We start from the raw sequence: 27,907 nt of genomic DNA, 5'->3' as shown, positions 1-27,907 counted from the left end.
GGGATGTGTGCTGGGTGAAGTAGAGGTGATGCACAGAAAGTAGTAGGCCTGGATATACTGATTAATTTTACTGCTTAATGCCCTACTTGCATGAAGTGGGGTAGCTTCCTGGCAGGGTACATAGTACATGGATTTTGTGATGGTTTTGTCCTCAGCTTTACTCCTGAAAAGATGCTCTATCATGAAGATGCATCAATTAAACCATTTTTTATGCTTATTTGTGTGAGAGGTTGCATCTACTACTTAATCCATATCTTTAATCTTTTGCTTCTAGTTTGTTTCTCAGCTAGACTCTCCAGCCATCTTGGCTCTGATTAGTCTTAAATTTCATTCCTTCTCCCTGTTCTTCCTGAGTGGCTAAGATCACAAGTATGTACGCCATATCTCGCTGAGTCTCTTATTTTTGAATGAGTAATAATTTGTCATCCAAAAGAATGTCCCAGCAAGAAATTTTGGTGAAATTGTTTCTTTTCCTAGTTACAACTATAAATACTAAAAATAAAAGATCGAATAGAAACTTTAATTACTTGTAGAAAGACAAACATTGACATTTCATGTTAAGTCTAAACAGGAAGAACAAGCATAAGTGCTAGAAAAAACTAGAGCAAAATTTTATAGTTTAATCTTGCACTTAATGGATTAATTGCTATTTAAATGATCTGATATTCAGAAAGATATTTTCTTTTACTTTGCTCTGTCATAAAGAAAATATGTCACAGAATAATTTGGGAAAGTAGATATATTTAAAAAACACTCATCTAACTACTTTAAATTTTATATATTGTCTTCAAGGTTTTTTATTTATTTTGTCCAGATCTTTAACCTTTTTAGGTTAAAAATGTACCCAAGAACTGGTGGCTTATATCTATAATCCTAGCTACTAAGGAGGCTGAGATGTGAAGATTGTGGTTCAAAGCCAGCCTGGGCAGGAAAGTCCACTAGACTCTTATTTCCAATTAACCCTTGAACAAAAGTCTCAGACACAGTTCTTAGGCCCTGAGTTCATGTCCCATGATTGACAAAATAAATACATGAATAAAATGTAAATTATTGATTTCCTGCATTATCTAGGGAAGAAATGTAATGCATTCAAATTTACCATAACTGGGATTGGAAAAAAAATGAAGACAATTCTACCTTTCTAAATTTAAAATATGAAAGTATCAGTGACTCTGTCATTAGTGTCAGGATCCCTACGTGTATCTTTATCATCCTACAAAATGGAAAGTTATAGATCTAGAAAGTGCTAGGTAGATACTAGATTTAAGAGTGACATCGAGGAAGCTAGAGTACACATTAACTTCATAGTTTTGTGACTGAGCTTTGATTTTTGTTTCCTTTTGCTTTGTTTCCATATCAGAGATGATTGTTGACAACCAGATTGAGACAGGCCTATTGAAACCTGACCTTAAGGATAAGGTCACCTATACTTTGCTCCGGAAGCATCGGCATCAGACCAAGAAATCCAATCTACGTTCCCTGGCTGACATTGGGAAGACTGTCTCCAGTGCAAGTAGGATGTTTACCAATCCTGACAATGGTAATCAGAGCTGGCTGGCTGGATGTTGCCTTCTTTCACCTGTCTGTTTTACTCACCTTTCCTCCATCTCCTGACATCTTTTCTTCCTCCCCACCGTATTTCTTCTTTACTCAAATTCATATACCAAATCATTTCATATATATATACATACATACATATATATATATATATATATATATTATCCAGTTGGGTAGGCATACGGTTTCCCTGGGAAGATTTTTGCTGATTTCAGAGGTTGAAAATATGACCCTGCCTCACTTACTCCTTGTGTCTACTCTGATTGAGAAGATTTGCTCAGGAAACAAGTAAATCTTTCAGATGACTCAACACTCTTTTCCATAATATTGTGTCCCTCAGGGACTTTGTCTTTAACATGAGAATTAGGAATAGAAAGTAAGGTAGGATAAATGCCTTGAAATATCATATGATAGTTTTTGCTTTGTATGGGAGATGGCACCTGGCTTATAAATCACCATTTCATCTAAGTAAGAGTCTATTACTTTTTTAATTACCTAAAAAAAGTTTCTCATTTGGTAAATGATGATTACAATCAGATGGGAGAATAATTATTCAACCAGTAATATTAGTCTAATTATATAACAATAGAAAAGGCACACTATGTACTCCTTAAATTTTATTGTACTTAACCAGAGTTTCCTGTGAAGTTTCTATTTTCTTTATCCCTCCCTCCTTCCTTTCCTTACCCTCTCTCCCTCTTTCCCTTTCTCCCTCACTCCCTTCCTTCCCTTCTTTCCTTCTTCCCTCCCTCCCTCCCTTTCTCCCTCCCTTCCTCCCTCCCTTCCTCCCTCTTTTTCCCTCCCTCCCGCCCTCCCTTCCTTCCTTCCTTCCTTCCTTCCTTCCTTCCTTCCTTCCTTCCTTCCTTCCTCCCTCCCTCCCTCCCTCCCTCCCTCCCTTCCTTCCTTTCCTTCCTTCCTTCTCTGTCTCTCTGTCTCTGTCTCTGTCTCTGTTTCTCTCTCTGTCTCTCTGTCTCCCTCCCTCCCTCCCTCCCTCCCTCCCTCTCTCCCTCCCTCCCTCCCTCCCTCCCCCCTCTCTCTGTCTCTCTCTCTCTCTCTCTCCCCTTGTTTTCAAGTAGATTTCATGCTTTGGTGAAATGGGAAGTGAGCATCAGTTAGTATCCATGAATTATAGAAAACGAAGCTGTGGTAGGCATTGCTGATAAGTGTTGGGTTGGCAGAATGTGATCTGGACTTGAATTCCATTCTGTTTGTTTTGGTATTTAGATAAATAAATAGATAAGGGAGATTCTAACCCATGTGTTCATCTATACTTTAGAATAACACACAGGCATTGTGCAAAAGTGAACGGTATAAACTGAATTCCAACTCAGACACTTGCTTCCAGAAACATGATTTTCTAACTTAATAATAAAGAAAAGGTTTGGAAGAGCATGAACTATAAGCACACTTTCTCTATTATGTTTTAAAAGCAGTACTAGTTATAAAAATTAGAGTATAAATGCTTTTTTATAAGACAGAGTCATGAAAGACAGGATCTAATATAGAGCATTCCTAGGATAGTTGTATGCTTCTACGGATACCTATATATTGCTGGAATTTTTTTTGTTTTTTATTTTTTTTGTTTTGTTTGTTTTTTGGACAGTACTGGGGCTTGAACTCAGGGCCTTGCATTCCTGGAGGTTGTCACCCTACCACTTGACCACTTGAGTCATAGCTCCACTTCTGTTTTTTGTTTGTTTGGTTTATTTAGTTATTTATTTATTTATTAGAGATAAGAGCTGCAAGGACTTTTCCTCCTGGAATGGCTTGCAGCTGCAATTTTTCAGATCCAGCCTCCCCGGTAGCTAGGATTACAGGCTTGAGCTGTGAGTGCCCACCATGAAATTTTTTTTGTGTGTGTGTCTCCTTTTTATTCTTTCTTTATTTTTGAATTGTATTTTTGAAGGGAAAAGTTATTTAATAGAAAAATTATAGGATGAACAGATTTTTTTTAATCAGTTCTGAACTTAGGGCCTGAGCCCTGTCCTTGGGCTTTCTCAAGGCTGGAGAAACTCCCAGTCATGAATAGTTTGGTGTAACATTTCATTTTAAACAACTCATAATTTTGAAATTATGGCAGCCTCTCCTGTGCACTATGTAATCTTCTTTATCATATAAAATTAAGCTTCAAGAACTGGAAGTATTGGGACCAGGAGTGTGGCCTCATGGTAGAGTGTATGCCTTAGCATGTAGGAAGCCCTGGGTTCAATTCTTCCGTACCACATACACAGAAAAAGCCAGTGCTGTGGCTCAAGTGGTAGAGCACTACCTTTGAGACAGCTTAAGGACAGTGCCAAGGAGTTTAAGCCCCTGGACTGACACACACACACAAAAAGAACTGAAAGTGTTTATTTTCTTTTCCAGTGCTGGTATATTTGCAAAGAGACAAGAGGTGCCTGCAGTGGGCAGGATGCTTTTTACTAGAATGGTGTGTTCATTTCCATGAACTGGAAGCAGAGAAGGGATTAGGAGGAGATGAATCTTAGAGCCCAGTATCTTGTGCATTTGCAGAAAAAAAAATCTGGTTGTGGAACACCAGGATATGTGGATATTGTTCATCATTCAATCTTTCATTCTTTCAATAGGCATCTGTACTTCAGAGGAAACCTGAAATTGCCTCTGTTATTCTCCTTTTTGCTTGTGCAGTGTTACATATGTTGGATAGAAAGCAAATGGGAAAGGCAAGCAGTTCTTTTCAGCTCTTCAAATGATGAACTTATACCCTGAAGCATGAGATGTGATTAGTTTTCTTTTTAAAACATGTTGTTATTGGCCTTTGTGATACCTAGCTCTTTAAATATCACAGGCAAGGTTTGGTTTTGAGAGATCCTTTAGAAATGATTTTCATTTGCCTCCAAGGTACATTAGTGAAGATTATCAGAAATTTTTTTGCCATTCTGAACTTACAAGTTTACACAGCTACCCTTATGTCTTAAGAGTTTAATCACTTAATAACTCTACCAACCATGAAATGTCCTCAGAATAAATTCCTAAAAAGAATTATATAATTATTGCTATTATTTTAACAAACCAAGATCTTATGTTTCCTGTTGTTGAAACCAGATTCTAATATCTTCATGGAAAATCTAGATAAATTTAAGTTACCTTGGCCTCCTATAATGGACTAGAAAACAGACCTAGTAGCTGAGTCCCTATGGCTCATGCCTATATTCCTAGGTACTGAGGAGTCTGAGATCTAAGGATCTCAGTTTGAAGCCAGCCCAGGCAGAGAAATCCCTGTGAGATTCTTATTTTCAATTAATGTCAGAAAAAAGCTAGAATTAGCACTGTGGCTCTACTAGTAGAGTTCCAGCCTTGAGTGAAAAGGAGCTCAAGGAGAGCGCACAGGCCTTGAGTTTGAGCCCCAAGACCACTTAAAAAATAGGTCTAATGACATTGCCAGCTTTAGTTATGCAAGAAACTGGCTGAACTTTATGGAGATACTTCTTCCAAGTTGGAAATTATTGATTTTCCAGTAGTGTGCTGGAAGCAGCTCTTATCTCTTCACAAGAGCCAGTTGCTACAAGAGATATTGCTAGCCATTTACCTACTGCTACTCCTAAGAATGAAATTATAAATAGACAATTAAATGGCTGTATTAAAAATGAAGGCAATAAATGCCCCAATTCACTGTTTCTTATTTTATGACATTTGTCTGGAATCTGTGTTCTTCCTAACTCATTCTTATAAGTGCTCTAGTTTACAGTATGCACCACCATGTCTGTAGCTACCAAACCAATTTTATTTGTAATTAATCCAGAAAGAATCATAGAAAATAAACATAGCTTTCATTATGTATATTATTGTGAAATTGTCACATAACTGAGAAAACCCCAAATTCTGCCAGGGACTAAATTTTAGAGATACTTTCACAATATTATTAATAGAGGTATTTTATTTAAATTATGGTTCATGAAGAAACTAATGAGGTTTTAGATTCCTTTGGCCTGGATTTTCCTATACCATTTCTATTTCTCACAATTTTTTAGATGGAATTATATGAAATTGCCATTTTTGTGGGTAAAATAAAATTGACAATTGACAAATCCATAGGGAGCTATCTAATAATTTTGTCTGAGATACTTAAGCAATGATTCTCTATTATTTTATTTTATTATGAAAGATTAATGTTCAAGCATTAGGACACCAAAAACATATTTCAAACAATTAAGGGCATTAGAAAGTAAAAGTAACGTTTATACTTAATTGGTAGTTATTCAATAAAGATTTTGTAAGATTTTATGGAGTTAACTAATATACATGCTTTAAAAATCATGATATGATTTTAAAATACACAAAATGAAAATATATCATTTTTCCCTAAAGCTTACAAAAACATGAGAGGAACCTGAGTTAAAGGCTTAATTTCAGTGTTCTATCACTTCATTTGTGAGAATTCGGGTAAATCCATCATCAATTTGTTCCTTTATTCTTGCCTTTTCCATTTCTTCTCCCATTTCTATTATAAAGGTTAGTTCTTTTTCCGCTTCATGATATGGGAGCATAGATATCCTTTGCTCAGAAGCAGCTTTGGTAATCCAGTTAGACCTTGTGGTGTCAGCTTCCCTTTTCACCAGTCTTGTTTCATGATCTCATCCTTCTTCCTTTCTCTTTTCTCCTTTTCTTCACCTTTTCCTCCACCTCCTCCTCCTCCTCCTCCTCTTCCTCCTCTTCCTCCTCCTCCTCTCCCTCTCTACCTCTCCCTTTTTTTAGCTTTCACATCAACTTTATTCTCAGAGCCAACTCCATGGGTTAATAATACTTCCATCATTGCCATAGGAATGATATTCCTTCTTACATGTACCAAGCATGAGTTCTGGATTGCAAGGATTTTATGGTTTGTACCATCTATAAGGCTTTGTTACAAACTAAACAAAGACACATACACACACACACTCTACCACTTCCTGCTTTATTTGCTGGTTAACTGGACAAAAGAGTCTCGCAGACTTTTCTGCCTGGGCTGGCTTTGAACTGCAATTCTCAGCCACTTGAATAGGTAGGATTAGAGGTCAGAGCCACCAGCACCCAGAATGACCTCATTTTTTTTCCTGAGTAGAAAGTTGTTCCTATTTTTCTCAGCAAAAATTGCAAAGATAATGTAATATCCAACTGAAATAATGCATCTTTCAACAAATGTTATTCAATGTGATGTATTATGTTTAAGCACAGTTAAGGAAGAAAAGTCTCCTACCAGTGAAGTGTTTTCTGGAATGTGTGCTTTGTCACTTATTTAAGAGAAGCTGATGGATCTAGTCCTGATTTCTTTCTCCTGTCTTTTGGTAAGGGATATTATCAATGGGAAGGTCCTTTCTCATTATAACCTTTTATGCACAATAGTCTATCCCTTAAGTTTTAGTCTAAATCTTATTTGAAATCTAAGATGGCATTGGAGAAGATGGCATCTGGCTTGTGCAGTGACCAGCTTGCTTTTGGTGCCTTCAGGCCTCATCTGTATTTCTAGGGACCCACACACTGCTTCTGATTCCACATTTTCTGTTCACCACATTTTCTCTCCTTTCTATGTGCATGTATAAAGTATGTACTTTACTTACTGCCAACATTTGTTGCTCCCATTTCGCCCTAGGCACATCTTCCCTGTTAGATAGGATGCTGCTACATAGCTGCTTTGAACACAGACAACAGTTAGCAATGTAGAGAATACAATGAAAAGAAAAGAAGGGTTTGTTTGTTTGGAGATTAGTAATAGTTCTTAGTTGGTTAGGAACTGGTTGCTTTGAATCTGATTTGAGATTAGACCTGTTTGAACTACAAGCTCTGTAGATTAGACGAGGCTGTCTGGACACTGGCTTATGTTGGATGTGGTAGGACGGTTGCCAGGATTGGCAGCTATCTCATTATTAAACGTGTGCCCAGGCTTTGGATTCCAGTTTGCCAGTTGTCCTTGCTGAATTGCTCTACTTTTTACCCCGTCCCCCTACTCTTGAATTCAGACATGGTCCTTGAGAGGGTGAGCATTTCTCTTAATTTCTCTCAAAGGCTTTGCTCCTCTGAACAGGCCTTTGTGCATCTCTCATTCTGATGTGAGGCAGGTAGTATCTTGCATGCCATATCCAATGAAAATGATAGTCATTTTCCCAGGTACCATTCTGCATGCAGTCAGCTCTTTCCAAACCTCTGGAGCCCACAGCCACCTCTTTTTTCTAGACTCTCATTCTCTGTCACAGATGACTTTCCTAGTTAATATCCAATGAATGGCCAAGCTCTTCCCAACTTTATAACACCCAATCCATGGAATGTTTCTAGCAGAATGTCTGAATTAAATTATCCTTTTGTAACAGAAGCTATTTACGGTTAATATTATATCCATCCATCCAGAACATTCTTTCTTTGCCCCAGGAAGTGACTAACCTTCCATATGTATAAAGTTCAAATCTTTAAGTAAACAATAATTTATTTTTCTCCAGGGGAACATTCCAATAGAATTTGCTTATCTACCCTGCTCACTATAGTAATGAAGAGTCTGGCTTCAGGTTTTTCACACCTTCTTGAAGAGCTAATGCCATCCATTGTAATATTTAGAAGCTGCAGGATTATTTTTTTAAATACTAGGACTGAGGCTTGAACTCAGTGCCTCTAGCTTTTATTTGGCTTTCATGTTCCATCTCATGAGCTATGCCTCCATGCTGGCTAATTGGAGATAGAATTGTAAGACTTTTCTGTCAAGGCTAGCTTCATATTTTGATATTTAGATATCAGCCTCCTGAGGAGTTATTATATATGTGATCAACTTATGTCCAGAACAACACAATTATGAGAAATTTATGTAAGTCTTTTTTAAGTCTTTTGTATTTATAAATAAGGATAGTGATATGTTAATCGTATGTACAACCAATAGTGAATGATATTTGTGAAAGTAATAAGAACTATATGAGACACTGTGTTGTCAGGAACAGCTATTAATAAGAATGATTTTAAGAGACAACTATAATGACTTTCAAATTTTAAGTTGAGGGCAGAAATGTAATTTCCTTTATCCTCATCACTGTAATCTGAAACCGTTCTTGGAGTTTTATTTTTAAAATAGTGTTACTTAGCAGCTTCACAATTGCCAAATAATAATACATAACAAGCTGTCATTCACAGGCTTTATAGTATTTTATATTTAGAATACGAATGCTGATCCGTCTGTGAGAACATCGACACATCTTTGCCATCAACAAATAATACATACATAACAGGATGTTGCCATGAAATGAACATCTTTTAAAATCTGACTAATTGTCTCTTTTATACAGCCAGGATCTGTGATGTCCTAAGAGAACTGGAGGGATTCTTTTTGTGTTAGCCTGCCTCAAAGGAGTACTCACTTCTTCCTTCACCCTCTCCAGGAAAAGCCATGTATTTAAGGAACTCCGAATGACTTGCTGCTGCCAACCCTGAGAAAACTTCCAAAACAGGAGAGCATTAGTAGTCTTGTTCTCCTAGCCTCATTTTGCTCTAAGAGCAGATGGAGGAGTAGGTGGAGATCTGGGACCATATCTGGTCTCTGCAGAAGAAAAATAAAGGAAAGAGGAGGGAGGATAAGAAAATGTGAGAAGGGAAGGTAAGACAGAGATAAGATGTAGGCTCCTTACTTTGTCTCTCCAAAAGACAGGGGGAGAAAAAGTCCACTCAATCAAATCTTGTTCTCAGTACAAATACAAATGTCAGAAAGAAGAAGTTTCCTGGTTTGTGAACCAAGTTCCTTAAAAATAAAATATGAACTCAGGTTATTTTATTATTGGATTTGGTAAGTTATGTTTATTTGTATGATACAGGATGATGCTTTGATACATGTATACAATGTAGGACATTTGAAGCAGGCTAATTAACATGTTTATTACCTTCTGTTTCACTGAAACAGCATGCACTTTGATGAGTGTCTTTCTATCCTCTGGTATGACCACTGTTTTCACTTGGGACTTCTATGAGCCCTATTGTTTTAGAATTCACATAAAAGTAAGAAATATTATTTGTTTGTCTGTACCTGGCTAATTGATTTTAGCCTAATGATCTCTATGTTCATTCATGGTATCACTGACTTAATTGTACTATCTATTGAGCTCAGTAGTGTTATTTTTAGCTTGTGTGTTTGTGTGTGTGTGTGTGTGTGTGTGTGTGTGTGTGTGTGTGTGTGTGTGCGCGCGCGCATGTGTGTACACACACCACATTTTTTACCTATATATTAGTTGATTAAAATTTAAACTGATTGCATTCTTTTTTTCCTTCCTTCCTTCCTTCCTTCCTTCCTTCCTTCCTTCCTTCCTTCCTTCCTTCCTTCCTTCCTTCCTTCCTTCCTTTCTTCTTTCCCATTTTTATGGTTCATGGGGCTTGAACTTGGCCTGGGAGCTGTCTCTGAGCTCTTTAGCTCAAGGCTACCACCCTACCCTTAAGCCAAGTCACACTTCCCATTTTCTAAAGGTTTATTGGAGATAAAAGTCTCAGGTCCTTTTTTTCATATATTTTTATTGTAATTAATAGAAGAGTTACATGATATTTGCCAGATAGATGGTGCATTAATTCCCATACATTGATACCCTTTCATATGTCTTGGTCCCCATTTCCCTCCCCCCCACCCCCATCCCTCATCTTGTTTTCCCCCGTTCCCTATCCAATTTCAAATAACCAAATACAAATATATCCGATATATCAGGTAACAAAGTCTCAGGTCCTTTTGTGCCCAAGCTGGCTTTGAACCTAGATCCTCACTCAGATCTCAGCCTCCTGAGATTATAGGCGTGAGCCTCTGCACCCAGCTCTGATTGCATTCTTGGCTATTGTGAATAGTTCTGCAACAAATGTGGACATCCAAGTACCTCTTCCTTATACTGATTTCAGATCTTAAAGCTAAATTTAAATTAGGCTGAAGATATTTAGTGTTTTTTGACACCCTTCCGATGCTGAGCAAAGTAAGCATCATTCCATTGATGAGCTCAACAGCAGCAGCAAAATAATATCCCTCATTATTCTAGCACCTATTATATGCCAGAGATTCTATAGCATCTTCATTTGCAAGTGGAAACTCAGAAAATGTAAAATCACTTATAGAAGTGGACATATCGTAACACAATGACAGTTTACCAATCCAGATAAAAGGCACGGAGCTTCCTCATCTATAACTTATTTATCACATATTAGTGAATTCAGATCTCTTCCTTTGTATTATCATATGATGTTAAAGGGCACTGCGGTCATTACTAGGCAAGAATATATACTAAACATGGAGGATATGGAAGATATCTGAATGCCTTCATTGGATTTCCCAAAGAAAATTTCTAGGCAACATGTCTTACATGTTTAAAATTAAAATATAGCTATGACATTGCACTAAATTTCTTGGGTAAATAAAAGTGGTGCTCAGTAATTATTTATTAATTCAACTTTGTGGTCCAAAAAGAGTTCCAAAACTGTAACAATTAAAAATTTTCTTACCAATACTGTTACAAAAGCATTTTGCTCCAAAAGTTTCTTTGGTTTATTTGTATGAGTCCACTGGAGAACCCTATACCTACCTGTAGGATTCATGGCTTGGGATGTTGAGGAACATGAGTCATTAAAATTTATTTACCTCTTCTGACAACTTCTTCTACAGTCTTGGTATTGGAAACTGTCACTCAAAAGTCTTTAGAGCCTTATCGTTCCTTATTAAGTCACAGTGATTTAAGCTAATTTCTACCTTGTTCATGCCTGAAGTCAGACAAAAATGACTTAAAAAGTAGGACAGTAAACTAGGTGCAGTGGCTCATACTTGTATTCCTAGCTACTCAGAAGACTGAGGTCTGAGGTTGTGATTCAAAGCCAGCTCAGGCACTGAAGTCTGTGAGACACTTATCTCCAATTAACCACCAGAAAACGAAAAGTGGCATTGTGGCTCAAGGGGTAGCCTTGAGCTGAAGAGCTCAGGGACAGCACTCAGGCCCAGAGTTCAAGCCCCTTGACTGCCAAAAAAAAGAAAGACAGAAGCAAGATAAGTTGCTTATTTTTTAGCTCAAGCAGAGATACAGTGAAAGCTTTGGAGATATCATGATTTGCAGAAACTTCAGTTCCAGCGTTTGGGAACTTTTCAAAATTTCATCTTTGGAGTAAATTATGAGGAGAAATAAACAACCCTAGAGGGTTCCAGAGTTTGTATCTCCTCCCACACAGAGCATAGAGACTCAAACAAATCAAAATGTTTTAATTTGCCAATATAAGTAATGGATGCTGTAAGCCTCCCCATTTTCTTGAGGGTAAGCAGCCAGATGGCTTCAGGCAGGCTTTGCTAAAACACAGGTGCCAAGTGTCTATGGGCAGTTTCATTTTCATGCATGTCTTTGGAGCCAGGCTCTTTGCTGGTGCATATGTGCCAGGCTCCATTCCACTTTCTCCTGGTTAGGGAGGATCAGCACCAAGGCAGGCAGTATATGCAGAAAGGAGTGTGTCAGCTGTAGGTTCTAATATGTCTTTCCCACTGACATGTGGAGGGGAGTGAAGGCGTCAGGGAAAGGGATGAGCATCTGAGTTCTGAAGAAGCTGCAGGCCTCCAATGCTCATTCTAGCAGCAGTGCTTAAGTCTGGGTGTCTACTTTCTTGTAGACACTAAAGGAGTGCGAAGATTCTTCTGAGTTTACTTTGCATTAGTGTCTCTAATAATGCACTTCACCCAGATCCTAGAGAAGTTTCTACAAATTGTATAGACTCATTTGACTTTGCTAAGCATTCGGGACTTTGGGACATTCAAGCAGGTCTCTAAGTTGACAAAGGAAATTAGGAAGTGAGACCGGTCACTATGATGATACATATTTCTAAACACCTTCCTTCTTGACAATAGCAATTTTGGAACAATCTCGACTGTTCATTTCCCTTTTTCATTTTTCTTAGTGCAGTAAAAACTTGCAAAGAAGTTCAATTATGGGAAACAATTAAAAATTCAGATTGCAAAGAGAAGACATCAGATTTGCTTCAAACAGGTGCTGGCACAGATGGATCCCTCACTAGTCCTGGCTTTATTTACAGCTTTTAAACCCAGACAGATAAATTGACAAAAATGTTTCTGGATTTTATAATGTGCTGAATGCCCAAATTTGGCCATAAACTTACATTAATTTGTAGATGGTTTAATTTAAAACCTGACCTCCCCAGTCTCTGTTAGACTTTTAAAAAGACCATTTGCTTGCCCTGTCTTTTGAACAATTATGTGAACAGATTACTTTTGTTTTTGATTGGACATGGTTTGTTTGTTGCCTCTGTCTTATAATGACTATTTGTATGATTAAGGAAAAACTCTTAGGTCTGATTGCGTATAGTCTGCTGGTTCTGTGCTTCTGAAAACTTTGTCATTCTAAGGGCTTATTAGCTATCCATTCTTACTAGCCCTATAGCATGGTTCTTGAGAATAGCAAAGCAAATGACATGAAATCCAGAGCCCAGATGGAACCATCCTCAGGAAGACTAGTTCGTGATTGTGTCTGGAGGAGCCATATCATGTTGCAAGCATGCATCATTACTTTCACGTTCAAGATCTTCACACACAGATGCATCACTTTCCTGAAAAGATGTCTTCATACTTGCATGAACGGAAAAAGGTTTTGTTCATCTGGAAATGTTATTGATGGTACAACATTCTTCCTGGGCTTCTTTTGGTATCAACTTTAGGTTTTAGAAACTGTATTAGTAATTTCCATGCTTCTTATAAACAAACATATGCTGTCTATCCGTGCACACCAGCTATTGTATGGGCACTATACATTCAGGTGAGTCTCTGCCCTCCGTGGGGTTCATTTATAATGAGAGGGAGATAATGCTACCCATTCTAAAGTCTTAGTTGAAATAAGTATGAAGAAGCACCAGAAAAGGAAGAGTAACATTGCACTGGTTAATGGGTTTGTATGAAGGTATTGGTTTAGCTACCTCCAAGCCTTTAGAGGGCTGAAAAACAAAGAAAATTGAAAGCCAGCTCTGCATTCATCAAGGAAAAATATTTCAGACATGGAGGTCTGAAATGTTGCTTGCTGCATTTGTGTGCAAGGTCCATAGAAGGGTCTGTTGGTAGATCGTCCACAAGCCGCTTACTCATAATAATTCATCCCCTGTGCTTCACAAAAATGTGTGCAACTTCCTTCTGTATGCTTATGTGGTGAAAAATTATTAACCATCTTGATCTTACATCTTGAGATTGATGTCCACTTCTTAAATCTTTGTTTGGGATGCAATCCATGTTTTCATGTATGTGAACTACAGCGTGGATCATCCACTGGTGTTTTTGGAAACTATTATGATTGAATGTAATTTTTGTTTTCCAAACACTTTTTATCATTCCATGTTGGGATTCAGGGTTCTGGGAGGGGGTGTGTTTCACTGTAATTGGTCATTGTTCTTCTTTAACCCGCTTGTGTGATTTGCTTTAGTATTTTTTTCTTCTTAATTAATGCTTCCATCCTCATCCTTGCTGTGGCTGCTCATGTGTCCTCCTCCTCCTCCTGTCTTCTGCTTCTGACACTCAAGCCCGCAGCCCGCTTGAGAACTCAGTGCCCTGCCTAGCAAATTGCACCTTGGAGGATGGCCCCAGAGTGAGGCGCACTCCCAGCGAGGGATGGCTAAGTAAGTCAAAGGCTGGGAAGGGGGCAAGGATGGTGGGGGAGGGAGGGCCGGATGCGATTTGGGCTCATGGTTCTTGCGTGGAGGGTGAGACCTACAGGTTCCTCAATGCCCAATTATTGGCTGGATCTTTGTACTAAAGAGGACACAGATACAGAATTTGGTAGGTGATTTGCTGGCCTGAATGCATGTTGAGTCTCTGGAAACGCAGAGAGTATGGAAGGCAGCCAGTCCTTGGCAGCCATTCCTCTCTGTGTCATGTCTCAGAAACTCTGTTTAGTCATGATGATCCTTCTTTGTCTCTTCAGAGGATTATGAAGATGGCCATGAGACAAGGACTCAATTTTAGGTATCAATTTTAGGTGTTTTTTTTAGAAACTACTAGTAATCTCTGTATTTTATTTTTTTATTGTAATTAGTAAAAGGGTTACATGATATTTGCCAGATAGAAGGTGCATTAATTCACATACATTGATACCCTTTTGCCGGGGCCAACCGGCAGCAAACCAGGGTTCGCAGATTGGGGTTCCTGAAATAGGGGACAAGGACTAGGAAGAAAAAGAAGAGAGACAGACACACCGGGTCCGGGATGTCCGCAGTCCAGGCAAAGACTGCCGAGACTGCCGCGTTTATTTTCCACTCCCCTTTCTTCCCTCCTCCTCTCCCAGGGAACCTCCAGGTGTTACATTCATATGTTAATTCTCAGGTCATTTACATAGAATAGGGCCAGAAAGCAATAAGACAATATAGCCATCATCTGATGCAAGTCAAGGTACAGTTTGATTCCACTCTGGCTCCCAACACCCTTTCACATGTCTTGGTGCCCATTTCCCTCCCCCCACCCCACACCCTCCACCGTCTTGGTTTTCCCCCCTTCCCTATCAAATTTCAAAAATCCAAATACAAATAAATTCAATATATCAGATAACAAAGTGAGATACTATACCAATATAATCTGTGTATTTTAGAGACATAAATAAATGTGATGTCTGCTTTCTACAAGTGCTATGTATTCAGAAGAATCTCTGTGTCCAGAGGGTTTCCTTTCTAATGATGGAGATAGGACACAAATGGATATCAGTTGTTCAAATAAGTAAAGTATATGAAAACACTCACATACAAATACACACACACACTCCATTTTGGAAACACCCTAACTGTTGGCTGATAATCTTAGAAAAGAATTTGGCCTAAATCTGAAAGGAAAAGTATGACTTTTGCAATGGGAGAATTAAGGAAAAGCCCATCATGAAACTATTAACTTTGCTACAAAATAGATCTAATAAAATTGGATAGGAATTTTCTTGACTAGTAATAAAATTTACAAGCCTTAATTCATTAATTTTCATTACTTCCCACAAATTTGGGCTAAATACTTTATGTGATACCATTTAATTTTCTGAGGAACAACACATAGTAGTATGCACATGAAGAAATGAGATTTTTCCAGAATCATTGAAACTTACCAGGGTCTAGGGTGAGACTTGAACTTTACGAGTCATGTCTTAAAGTTATAACATAGGAAATCTCAGCTATGGTTAGATGGCTAAAATGATCTGATGGCCCCCCTTCCCATGAAGTTCCAATACTCACAAAATATTTCTGAAGTCTTTCATTCTTTCTTAGAAATTAATACATTTCTCAATGATGTCTCTTGGAGAAAAATAAATTTAGGGAAGCAGCTCAGTTAAGAAGTTTAGTCTTAGATCTAGCATTTCTGGTTTTGTGACTTCAGGCAAATTACTACTACTATAAATTTGGTTTTCTCATCATGAAAGTGGGTTATTTTTAACTTTGTAGTGTTCTTTTTTGAAAATTAAGTAAAGAATGTGTAGAAGGCTAGCATAGTACTTAGTATATTAACATTTATGTTCCTAGTGCCTACAGGAATTGCTCAAAAAAGTATACTATTTCTGTTCTTTCAAAGTTTTAAGTATTCTTTGTCAGACATTCAAAGTATTTCTGTGCATAAAGTGTCAAGGACATTGAGTATGATGAGTTTGTGGATTATAAGAAAAGATGGCAACCATTTTGAAGGCAGCCTCGGAGTGTGCTAATCCTTCTAAGAAAATCTATTATAGCAATGAGAAACAATTTCTCATCATCTATTCATGTCAGGTTTTCTTTCTCTAAGCATTTATCTTTAGTGTATAATATGAATCACTCCAGGATTCCCAATTATTTACTGTATCAATTCAATAAAGTCACTATAAGAGATAAATTGAGCTTGGTGCTACTGGCTCACACCTGTAATCCTTCCTGCATAGAAGGCTATGATCTGAGGATCATGGTTCAAAGCAGGCCTGGGCTTTGTGTATGAGACTCTTGTCCCCAATTAACCACCAAAAGCTCAGGAAGTGGAGCTGTGGCTCAAGTAGTAGAGTGCTGCCTTGAGTGAAAAGGCTCAGGCCTTTTTTTTTTTTAACTCAGGCCCTAGGACTGGTACAAAAATAATAAATAAAAATAAAAGATAAATGGATTGATAAAAGATAAATGATATATATCTTAGTGGTAAGTCCTGTTGGTTTCACCTACCTGCCCCCTCTCATTTTCATGAACTCCTCTTTAAATAAATTTTTCCTTTGTCTTTTGTCTTCTAAAGTGCAGCACCTGACCTCTAGGTTTTAGTTGATTTTCTAACTACCTACAACAGCCTTTATGCGCAAATGTACTTAAAACCTAAATGAAATTCTATTTCTTTGTAAAATTATTCTGTTATAACACAGAAGATCTTTCAAGTGCTAAATGCTGTAGCTTCTATTGTTTGTATCTCACAATTGGAGATTTGTATTTATTTTTATTTTTCTATTTTCTTTTATTTCTAGTAGTTTCATCAATACAAGTTAAGTTTGTAGCCAAAGTTGTATACATTTTTCCATATATTTTTATTGTAATTAATAGAAGGGTTACATTCACTAGATAGAAGGTGCATTACTTCACAAACATTGATACCCTTTCTCATGTCATGGTTCCCATTTCCCTTCCCCTCTTCCCCCTGCTGGTCTTGATTTCCCCCCTTCCCTATCTAATTTCAAATAACCAATTAAGCATATGTAAAATATATCAGATAACAAGGTGAAATATTGTAACAATATGAGATAACCAAGGGACAGCAAAAGAGATGAGAGATAACATAGTACATTAAGGACAACAAACCATCATTATATGGCTTTTGTTTCTAATTCTGGAGGTCCTTACATTTAGTGTCATACTATATGGCCTTATGTGTCTAGATTTTGTTCTATTGTAAATCTCTGCTAGGAGAGGCCAAGATTTCTACTGATTATGACAAATGAGGGAAATAATTGAGCCCATGTTCCTTTGAATCTGGCTTACTTCACTTAATATGATTTTTTCTAAGTCTTTCCATTTCCTTACAAATGGGGTGATGTCGTTTTTTTCTGACAGCAGCATAGAATTCCATTGTGTATAAATACCACATCTTGTTGATCCTGGAGATTTATATTTATAGTTTACATTTTACGCTTCATCTGTAGATTTTCATTTCAGCGACATGCAAATTATTTCATAAGGGCAGGGGTTGTGTCTCGGGCTTACATGACTTCTCCAGTGTGAAGCCGATAATTGAAACATGGAAGTTGTATAGTTTTCATGCTCTAAAATATTTTTTTTGTGTTTGTTGTTACATGGCATTCACATTCTCTCTGGCTTTTTTTGCTCAAGGCTGATGCTCTATCACTTGAGCTGCTTCTGGCTTTTTGCTAGTTATTTGGAGGTAAGAGTCTTAAGTATTTTCCCTGAGCTATCTTGGAACCTTGATCCTTAAATCTTAGCCACCTGAGTAGCTGGAGTTGCAAGCATAAGAAACTAGCACTTGTCTTCTGAAATAATTCTTAATACTCATAATTTCATTAAAAACAATATCACCAACAAAACCCAGGTTTTACTGGAGACCATGTTGGCCATAGTAACCAGCAGTAGAGTATTTACTTACAAGAAAAATTTCCTTATATTAGTGACCTAATGAATTTGATTCCTTAATTACTCCTAGTTATTAGCACAGTATTATTTTTTAAACACTGCCAAAAATACTAGCTAAAAATATATTTGCAATACTATTCTATTACATTAATCTTTTCAATATTCTTAGCAAGCTATTTTCTAGCCTACTGTATTTAAAGTAACTATCTTTAAAAAGCTGCCTTGAAAGGTACTTTAGGGGAGGAAGCTCTGATCATTTCACATTGTGTGCTTCTTATCTTAGTTGTCACCTGAGGCAGATGTGAGCTTAGAGCTCTTACCATTTCAAATGCTGCCAATGTATTGAATTACAAGTTGGAACAAAATGAGGAATGACTTCCTCACATAGATCTCACAGGTAGGTCTGAAACCAGCAGGGCCACTGAGAACAAAAGAGAAGCTTTCACCTCCACTTTTCAGGACAAGTTAATACCAACCTAAATGCTTTGCCATTATTAGAGCATAAGAACATATCCTATCTTTGTAGATCCAGAATGGCTTTTCACTCTGAACGCTTATCTGTGAATTCAGTTTGACATCTAACAGCCAGCATCATTTGAGCCCTTAGAAAACACTTGTCCTTTTGCAGTTAGTGGCAGGAGAGATCAGCTGCTTCAGACTCTCATGTCTGGAGTTCAAAGAAGAAAGTGAGGCTCAGAACTTTGTCTGCCATGGTCTACTCATTCCTGATATATGGCCTCACTATGCTTTGTGCTGATTGGCCTTTCGATTTTTGCTTCACCCTTCAATCAGGCTGCCTAGTGACCACTACAACTTAAAATAACTAAGTTGTAAGTGGGACTTTTGTTGTTGTCTGTCTTTTGGTTTTGTTTAGACAGGATCTCACTGTATAGCCCTGTCTGGGCTTGAACTTGTGATCCTCCTACCTCATCCTTCCAAGTACTGGGATTACAGGTGTGGACCACCACACCTAGAACCTCTGGCTGATTTTATCCTCATTTTTGGCATTTGAAAGCCAAAGTGAATTCAAGTATAACTTTAAAAGTTCCTTCATTGTAGCTGTTTATAATCATAAATTTAAAAAGCCTTCATGGAAGAAACGTTCATCAATCTGATATATCTTCAGATTTTTTATTGTTGTTAGTATAAACATCAGAAAACATGTAGTATGCAAGAACAAGCTACAAGTTCTTAAAATGCAGGTAATCTGACCTTTATTTCTTTAAAAAAAGAATTTTTTTTCCTATTGAGTTTCTGAAAGGGGCCTTCGGAGTTGTTCTTTCATGAATTTCTAGTGTTTTATTTACTATGGACTAAACTGTATTTTGATTGTAAACCATTTATAGAAGGAAAATGAACAAAGAAAAACAGACATTTAATTTTATTTCAGAATACTAAGTACTTAGGTGAGATTTCAAGAGGCACAGACATGGGGAAAATTTGATGTGGCTGAAATTATAGAGGCTTTTCTTTTCTGTACTTTTCAAAAATTTCTTCTGCTAACCAGAAAAGTTTGGGTTTGTGAGAATTCAGACTTGTACTTGATAACATGTTGATATGTGTAGTGTGTTTATAATCTAACTCCTCCTTTCAACACTTTTCCTGGTTTATACATTCTGTATTTCTTCCTCCTTTCTTTCAGACTTGGAATCTTGGAGCCACATTTGACTATTTGACTATCCACTCTCCTCCTCCACTTAAAGTGGATAACTAAATCTGTTCAGTGTCATCTTTGTGTTGTTGCTTGCCTCTGTCCCCTTTCTAGTCTTATTGTCATTGTGTGTGTGTGTGTGTGTGTGTGTGTGTGTGTGTGTGTGTGTGTGTGTGTGTGACTACTGGGGCTTGAATGCAAGGGCACTATTTTTTAATTTTGTTGATCAAAGCTGGTGTTCTACTTCCAGATTTTTAGTGGTTAATTGTTGAAAGGGTCTCATGGACTTTCTTGCCTGGGCTGGCTTTGAACTTCAATCCTTCAGATCTCAGCCTTACTAGTAGCTAAGATTACAGGAATGAACCACCAAGGTTTGGCTGCCATTGCTTTTGGTTAGGTTTTTGTTTTCTCTTGCTCAGCCTATTTTTTAGGATCATTGCTTGTACTTGGGCAGAAGCAGATGCATTGTACACCTTGCCGTCTCATTAATCTTACCATGCATGGATGATAAGTTATCTCCTCTCATGGGATGTTCAGTGGTAGGTGAGTGAATCCAAACCATTGAGCCTGGCATTCAAGGCCCAGATCCAATGACCAACAATTGAGTTAAAAGAATGTCACATTACTGGGTAACACTCCATTTCAGCAGTTGATCAACATTGTCTGAATTTGGGTCCAGCTACAGTATAGCCTTCCACTATCACTGAAGCATTGGACATGAGTCAGGGCGATCCACAGGCAGACTCTTAAGCTTGTACCCAGAAATCATACATGTCAGTGTCCTGTATCTTTCATTTGACATAGTCATGCATCCACACCTAAGGACAGAGGATACTTATATTGTAATGTACTAGGACGACCATGATTCAGACATAGTTGGGGGATGGTCCTAAGGACTCCCACCCACATACAACAGGAATTGGAGCCTTGGCTTTGCAGAATATTCTTTTATACCGAGGCTGAGAGTCTTATGAAGCTATACAAAGCTAGCATGCAGAAAATTTTCTACAGGAGTATTCTCATAAATGTAGGATAATGGTTTATTCATGATGAAAGGGTTGGGGTGTCCACTTTAAGAATCAGTGGAACTGTGGTTTGAGAGAGGACTTCTGAGATAGACCAGATTAATTTGAAGCTAAAGTGGATGGAGTGTCTTTCATGCATATGTATAGATATGTATATACATATACACACATATATATATATATAATAGAGTACTCGTATTTGAGGAAGCAAATTCTGGATTTAATTATTGGAGACAACTGAAGATTTAAGTACTTGAATTAGTATGTTTGTGCACATATGAGTGAAAGAGACAGGAGGAAAAGCAAATACAATATTGTAGCTATGGATATCAATTTCAAAGTTAATAATGAAATTTTCTTCTTGGCAGCAAATGGTAGAATTTTACTTTGATGAAAATTGCTGGCAGAATCTTCAGAAATAGGGCTTTCTGTGGTAAGGTAGTTTGATGTTTACAGTTGTTCTAATTCAGATATCAGTTCTGTTCCTATTAATTTGTCTTGCAACTCTAATCATTGGCTGGTCCTCTATATATATGATGAGAGAGAGAGAGAGAGAGAGAGAGAGAGAGAGAGAGAGAGAGAGAGAGAGAGAGAGAGAGAGAGAGAGAGAGAGGAGAGAGAGGGAGAGAGAGAGAGAGAGAGAGAATTTTTTTCTTTCCAGACTCAGGCTAGAACTCAGGTTCTGGATGCTGTCCCTTAGTTTTGCAGCTCAAAGCTTGTGCTGTACCACTTGAATCACAGCCCCACTTCTGAATAGTTACTGGTTAATTGGAAGTAGGAGTCTCACAGATTTTCCTGCCTGAGCTAGCTTTGAAATGCAATACTTAGATCTCAGCCTCCTGAGTAGCTAGGATTACAGCTGTGAGCCACCAGCACCTGGTCCTTTCTTAACATCTTTAAGAGCTTTAATCTGAAAGCAAGTAAGAGAGAAAATAGAGTATCTCTTTCACCTTAATGTATTATAGCCATAAGCTTGAAACAAACTTCCTGAATAATATTTTTATTTTCATCCATCCATCCATCCATCATTTATCGTCGAGTAGTGTTGGTAGTGGTGTGGGAGCTGTTATGTGGTGATGACTCATTGTTCTTGCATAGACTAGGGTTCTTTTGGGAAATCTGTGATTTATCACTCAGGACCTAACAGAGTATTTGCTAATAGGTGGTTCAGAAACAGGAATACTTCACCTGAAAAAGAGAGAAAGGATGAAGTCACGTGGAAACACAGTCCAGGAATATTTTTTTATGAATTAATTAGGTTGTTGTTCTTTATATCAAGCCAAGAACATCAGCTTTAGTGGCATGAAGAAGCCCTGCTGCTTCCCCCCTCCCTTTTTTTGAGTATTCTTATTATCTTTAAGTAGTTGTACAAAGTTGTTGCCATTCATGGAAGCAATTCCCTGATCCTTTTCTAAATCTGTTGATGATAGTAGAATTTGACGATTGGAATTCTATTTTGCTGATGATATTATTGTATATATTGCCTGAGGTTTCACAGCCAGGGAGAGTACTACTGCCTCAGCTAAAATGTATTACATCCTGATTCTCACCAAACATTCTTACAGAGTAAGTAGTGTGGATCCCTTGTTATAGATGAAGGCATGGAGACTCAGTGAGGCTAAATGTTGATGGTTGTCACTAGAACTATTCATCTCCTTAATTCTGTATACATATGAAGACTTTACTCCCTTGTCCACTTGAAGGTAGGTGTGACCACATGACATGGCCAAGGACATATGAGCAGATGTGATAGATTTCTTTCCCAGGGGAAGCCTCAAGAGGCAATACACACTTCATTAGTGTCTTTTCCTTGTATCAGCAGTGTTCTAGAGAGAAGCTGCTTATGTATGTGGATTTTAGGGTAAGGACAGAGGTACAGATCAAACCCCCAGGCAATCTACAATGGTCATTAGCATGAAGGAAAACAAAAAAAGGTCACTGATGTTAAAGCATGAGAATCTGAGGTTGTCATTTTTCTAGTAATGTCTTTCTGACAGGGTAGTTATGAGGCCTCCTAATAAGTGGGGTTGCGGGGGCCAGGATTGAACTCAAGTGTAGACTCCAGATGACCCATTGCCTTTCACGCCTTCCTTTCTGTATCATTCTGTCTGATCCTGGCCTGTTCTCAGCCACAGATACCACTGTTACCTGGTAAGAAAAGGTATGGATACCATTGGGGGTGGGGAACAGAAAACAAAACAAAACAGAATTTTCTGTTTCAAGTCAGAAAATGAAATTCCTGGTGTCTCTTAATGAGAGGCATTAAGGCAGTCTTTCAAAGAGTAATTTTGTGGGACCCATTCTTCTAAACTCCAGGAAACAGTTGGAGCCCACATACTACTGAAGGCGGTGATAAGCTTTTGCTTTTGCTTCAGAAAGAACCATGTGCTCTGTAAGCAGTCACCATGGTTACAGATCACTATATAGTCGTGTTAGGCCATTATATTGGAGAGAGGGATATCAGCATCCTTTTTGAAGAACAGGGTAAATCCAACTACCATGTCCAGTTTTTCTCTCAGTAAAAGGCCTAGGTTAAAAAAAAAATCAATGCTTCTGTCATGCATTTAGTAAGGGGTTCTGGGTTGAGGGTATTGCTATAGGTATGCATATTGAATCATTTCCACAGTTTTTAAAGAACCTGCTTAGATCATTTTTGTCTATATTTCCGGTGCCTGGAAGGTACACGCTCTCGGCTTGGGGTGTGTTAGTTGTTATTTGTAATAATGTTGATATTATTTGTGACAATGATCATAAGTGTGATTACTAAGAAAGATCCATCCCTCTTTACTGCTGATTGTTCCATATAAATTCATTCAGTTTTCTAAATTCATTTATTTAAAATATTCTTATTTTCTGGTAGTACTGGGATTTGAACTCAGGTACTCTACTGCTTGAGTCATACCACCAGCTTTCTTTATGTTTTAGTTATTTTTCAAGTCAAATGTTTTTGGTCTATGCCTGCATGAATTGTTGTCTTTCTATGTTTCTGACAGAGCTGAGATGGCAGGTATGTGCCACCATGCCCAGCTGTTTGTTCTTACTGATATTTTGCCTGGCTTAGCTTCAAGCAGCCATCTTCGAGATCTTTGCCTTTTCAGTAGCTGAGATTACAGGTGTGAATCACTGTGCCTAGCTTAATTTTTTTCTGATTTTAGCTGGAAAAATGAGCAAAGCAGGCATAGATACTTCCTCACAAACCTAGCGGTTAGTCCGGTTGTTCTAACCAAGAGAAGAGTGACGTTTATGACGTGCTAAAATCCTGAGCTTGTAGGAGCTTGTACGTAGGCAGGGTGCATCTGTGTGGAGGAGAACAAGAACCTCAGTCAGTGTGAGATCGAAACATGCTGACCTAATCCATTGAATCCATCTCTCAGGTGGATTCATAAAAAGATGTGAAGGAAAAATGGACTTTCCTTTATTGTTAAAGAAACTGGAACCCTGTCCCGTGGACAAACATTTTGGTCAGAAAGTTACTTGGTTGAGACTCCAGATGTGTTGGAATGCGGAAGAAATGCAATTTTTGGAGTTTGTTGGTTTTCTAACATCATTGATGGTTCGATGCAGGTTTTAAGTTTCCCAAGTTCATCAAGCTTCTTGGTTAGGAAATAGTTCTTTACCTCTAGTCTAGAGATACAGGGTGTTCTCATTAAGTAACCTTTGTATGCTGACTTCCAAGAAGGAGTAAAGTCCTTTAGTCTGGCTCCCCTGTAGTAGAATAATTATAAAAGCAAGGGCTTCATTTTTAACAATTCTTAGTTCAGTTTGAAATATCTGAGGGTATATATCATTTCTGAAAAGATGAATAGGAATTATGTACTTCAGTGGAAGACAGCTCTTCCTGTCTTAGTTGCCACTCTGACTCTTAGTTCTGGCAAACATTTTTATTGTGGCAATGTAAAAATTAGCCGTGTTACAGTGGAGTGGATTACTTCATTAAGTGGCAATTTTTGTTACAACTAAGAGCTTATAAGCAAATATTTGGATACTGGCTTTATGAAATGTTACAGGAGGACAAAGCTATGTATGTGAGTGAGAAGTTGGTTAGGTGACCTCCAGGTCCCCTTTGAAGCACTATGAACCACATCTATAATTAACATAACCAGCCTTCCTCACACTGATTCCTGTCAGACATCTTAAACTTACTTTGCCCTCTGTATTATGTTCCTGATATGCTCCTACAACAGAGAGAAAATTCTGGTACTGTAGGGAGGAATTTTTGAACTGAAGTTTTGATGTGAACAACTCCTGATAAGTGTTCCTTTCTTGTATTCTGTTTCTTTTTTCTTTATCTTGGTTCAGCAGAAAATGGAGTTTTTAGAAAGTACCTTTGCCCACTGACTAAAGCAATCTTTAACTAGAATAACTAGACCCAGTGAAGCATTTTTAACCTTTTTTTGCGTGATGCTGCATACATTTTTACCACTGTTTTTTTTTCTTCTCTAGCCAAATCACCTTCCAGACAGATTGCTTCAATAGCAAATATAGAAATCGTAATGGCAGGTACTAAAATGAGCATGCACACAGTCTCCCGAGTAGGTGTTAGAGATGGCCATTACAGAACTTTCTATATACACACTGTTACATGCCTGAGTAAGGGGGACATATACTGCAATGGGTCTCAAGTAAATAATTACTGATACCCTGTACACCTAGTAGCTAACACTGGCGAGATGCTGCCTCGTGTTCTGCCCAGTGTGACTGGCTTGTAGGTGCTTTGTGTGATGATGTCTGCTTTTGTGAATTGACTTTGATGATTCCAGTCCTCCCACAGTACCTCAGGATATCAATGGGAATTACAAACCTCAACTAGAATTTTCTAGTCTAGGTGGTTTGGGCAGTTGGTAGCTCATAGTTTCTTTTGGGTTCAGAGGACATTTGTGTCTGAAATAGAAAGAAAACAACGTGAATTTGCATTTCAGCAGGACATTTCTTCATTTAATCCTTTAATTCTATAGTGAACTGTTGTTAGAATTTTCAATTTTTTTTTCGCCTTAGGCTAGCTTGATTCTTTTGTCCATGCTAACATGCCAACTCTCTTCCCCCGCCCCTTGACCAGTGGTATTGGGGACTGAACTCAGGATTTTATGCTTTTTAGGCAGACCTTTTTAAACTTTGAGTCATTCCCCCAGTCCTTTTCTCTGTTAGTTGTTTTTAAGATAGGATCTAGCTTTATCATCAGGCCAATCTGGGCTGCAGTCCTTCTACTTTTGCTTCTTTCTATCACTGAGGATAGCAAGCGTGTGCCATCATGCCCAGATATTGGTTGTGATGGAATCTCATGACCTTTTTAATGCTGTTGCTAGCTTGAACTGTGATGCCCTGATCTCCGCCTTCTCAATATCTAGAATTACAGGCTTGAGCCACTGTACCTAGCTGATTCATATGATATTTTTCTCTATAATATACTGTAAGCTCATTCCAGAAAGGGTTAGTTATGAGTCACAATTCTGTCTCCTCTCCCAGTCTCCACTAGTTAAAAAGGTAAATAGGTAGATTTGAATTAAAGAGTAAAATATCCTCATCCTTGGGACTTGGTAGAATTAGGTAGATGTGATTTGGCGGTAGGATATTAACAACTCAGAGATGTAAACCATCTTAACTGAGCTCTGGTTTTCTATAGGGAGATAATGCAGATATTTTCCTGGAGTATATGAGGCCTTAGATTCAATCTCTAGTGCTACCAAAATAGTAATATAACAAAAAAGATAATACCTTAGATCCATATTATTTCTGTCCAGACATACCTATGCCAATTTTAGAATCATCCAAGGCATGAAATTGCCACACCATTAGAACCATGGATATCACGTTGGCTGAAAATAAGTTCATGAGGCATTTACTGCCTGCATATATTTTCTTAGATTTTTATGTACTTTAATCTGGAAAGACTGCCAGGCCAGGATAGGCCTAGAGGTGCTTGTACCATTTTTTTCCTGGAGACTGCCCTGAGAACCATGGCTCACCTGTGGTCAATCATTGCTCAGTGTAGATCAGCGAATGGGCTGTACAGACAGAAAAGGAATGCGCCTGGGTAGAAGTCAATGTGAATGGCCTTTCCAAAGTCATGTTTTGTGAGCCATAAGAGCAGTTAGGAGCAGAGGCCTATTGAAAGTGTCTTGTGTCAATGTCAGTGTCTCTGTGTACACATAGAGCTCTGTGTCTACATTTATATGTTTACTTGGCTGGAGCTGTAGGACTATGCTAAGTGGATTGCTTTCCTGTACATTCTCATACTTTTCAGGTGTAAAGGTTTTTGGCAATGAAAAATTAGATTAATTTTAATCTATTCTCACAGAGCTGTCAAGAAACATATTCCTTAGCATAATTTAAAAACTAATGTAAGTAGTATTTTATGGAGCATGGTAAACTACTTAGAAATAGATCTTTATGTACTTTAAAAGTTTTTGATCTTGGCCGGGAGTCTGGCCTAGTGGTTAAAGTGCTGGCCTAGCATGCACGAAGACCCGGGTTCGATTCCTCGGAACCACATACATAGAAAAAAAGCCGGAAGTGGTGCTGAGACTCAAGTGGTAGAGCTCTAGCCTTGATAAAGTCCAAGGACAGTGCTCAGGCCCTGAGCTCAAGCCCAGGACTGGCAAAAAAAAAAAAGTTTTTGATCTTCTTCTTTAGATGTTTGATTTACTCAGATTTCAGAAGGCTGATTTCTTGTCAATAATATTTCTAATTTCAGGTATTTCTGGTTCTTCATGTTGTCTCTTCATTATCACTTGAAATTTTTACTTCCTCCAAATAAGTTTTTATTATGACTCCTAGTTTCATTGTAAATGACATGTGATTTTGAGCAAATAGCAATGATTCAGTTTCTTTAGGCAACAGGGATTGGAAAGATTCTTTGACTTTTGTGGATGAGTGCTCCTATGCTTTCTGGCTCCTCTCCTCACTGCTGATACTTCCATATTTCTTTCATCAGTACCCTTTCTTTCTGATGTCAATATGAGTTAGATTATATCCCTGGCTCTGTCATAAATTCTGTATGTTCTTTCTCAGTTGGTTCTAATGCTGCGAATTCATTAATAGAATTTGTATTAGGACTGTATGAGCACATTTTACTTTCTTTTATGGTCAGTTTTTAAAGTTATATTTTTATTATTTATATGCTGGGAGCATACATTCTAGCTACTCAGGAGGCTGA

General features: G+C 37.9%; 1 protein-coding gene across 4 annotated transcripts in view; it reads left to right on the top strand.

Annotated features, from left to right (window-relative positions):
- Window positions 1-27,907, top strand: part of Slc4a4 (solute carrier family 4 member 4) — a 434,785-nt gene that overhangs the window by 258,824 nt on the left and 148,054 nt on the right. For all 4 annotated transcript variants that reach the window (XM_090343454.1, XM_090343451.1, XM_090343452.1 and 1 more), the window contains one exon: window positions 1,361-1,540. In XM_090343454.1, the coding sequence (XP_090199580.1) occupies window positions 1,361-1,540 (180 nt within the window). The remainder of the gene's footprint in view (window positions 1-1,360; window positions 1,541-27,907) is intronic.

Source organism: Megascapheus bottae, chromosome 13 (assembly GCF_031878675.1).
Source record: "Megascapheus bottae isolate mThoBot1 chromosome 13, mThoBot2.hap1, whole genome shotgun sequence".
In the NCBI taxonomy this organism is placed as follows: Eukaryota; Metazoa; Chordata; class Mammalia; order Rodentia; family Geomyidae; genus Megascapheus; species Megascapheus bottae.
The sequence above is the reverse complement of the archived record's forward strand: the minus strand, read 5'-3'. Positions and strand labels throughout refer to the sequence as shown.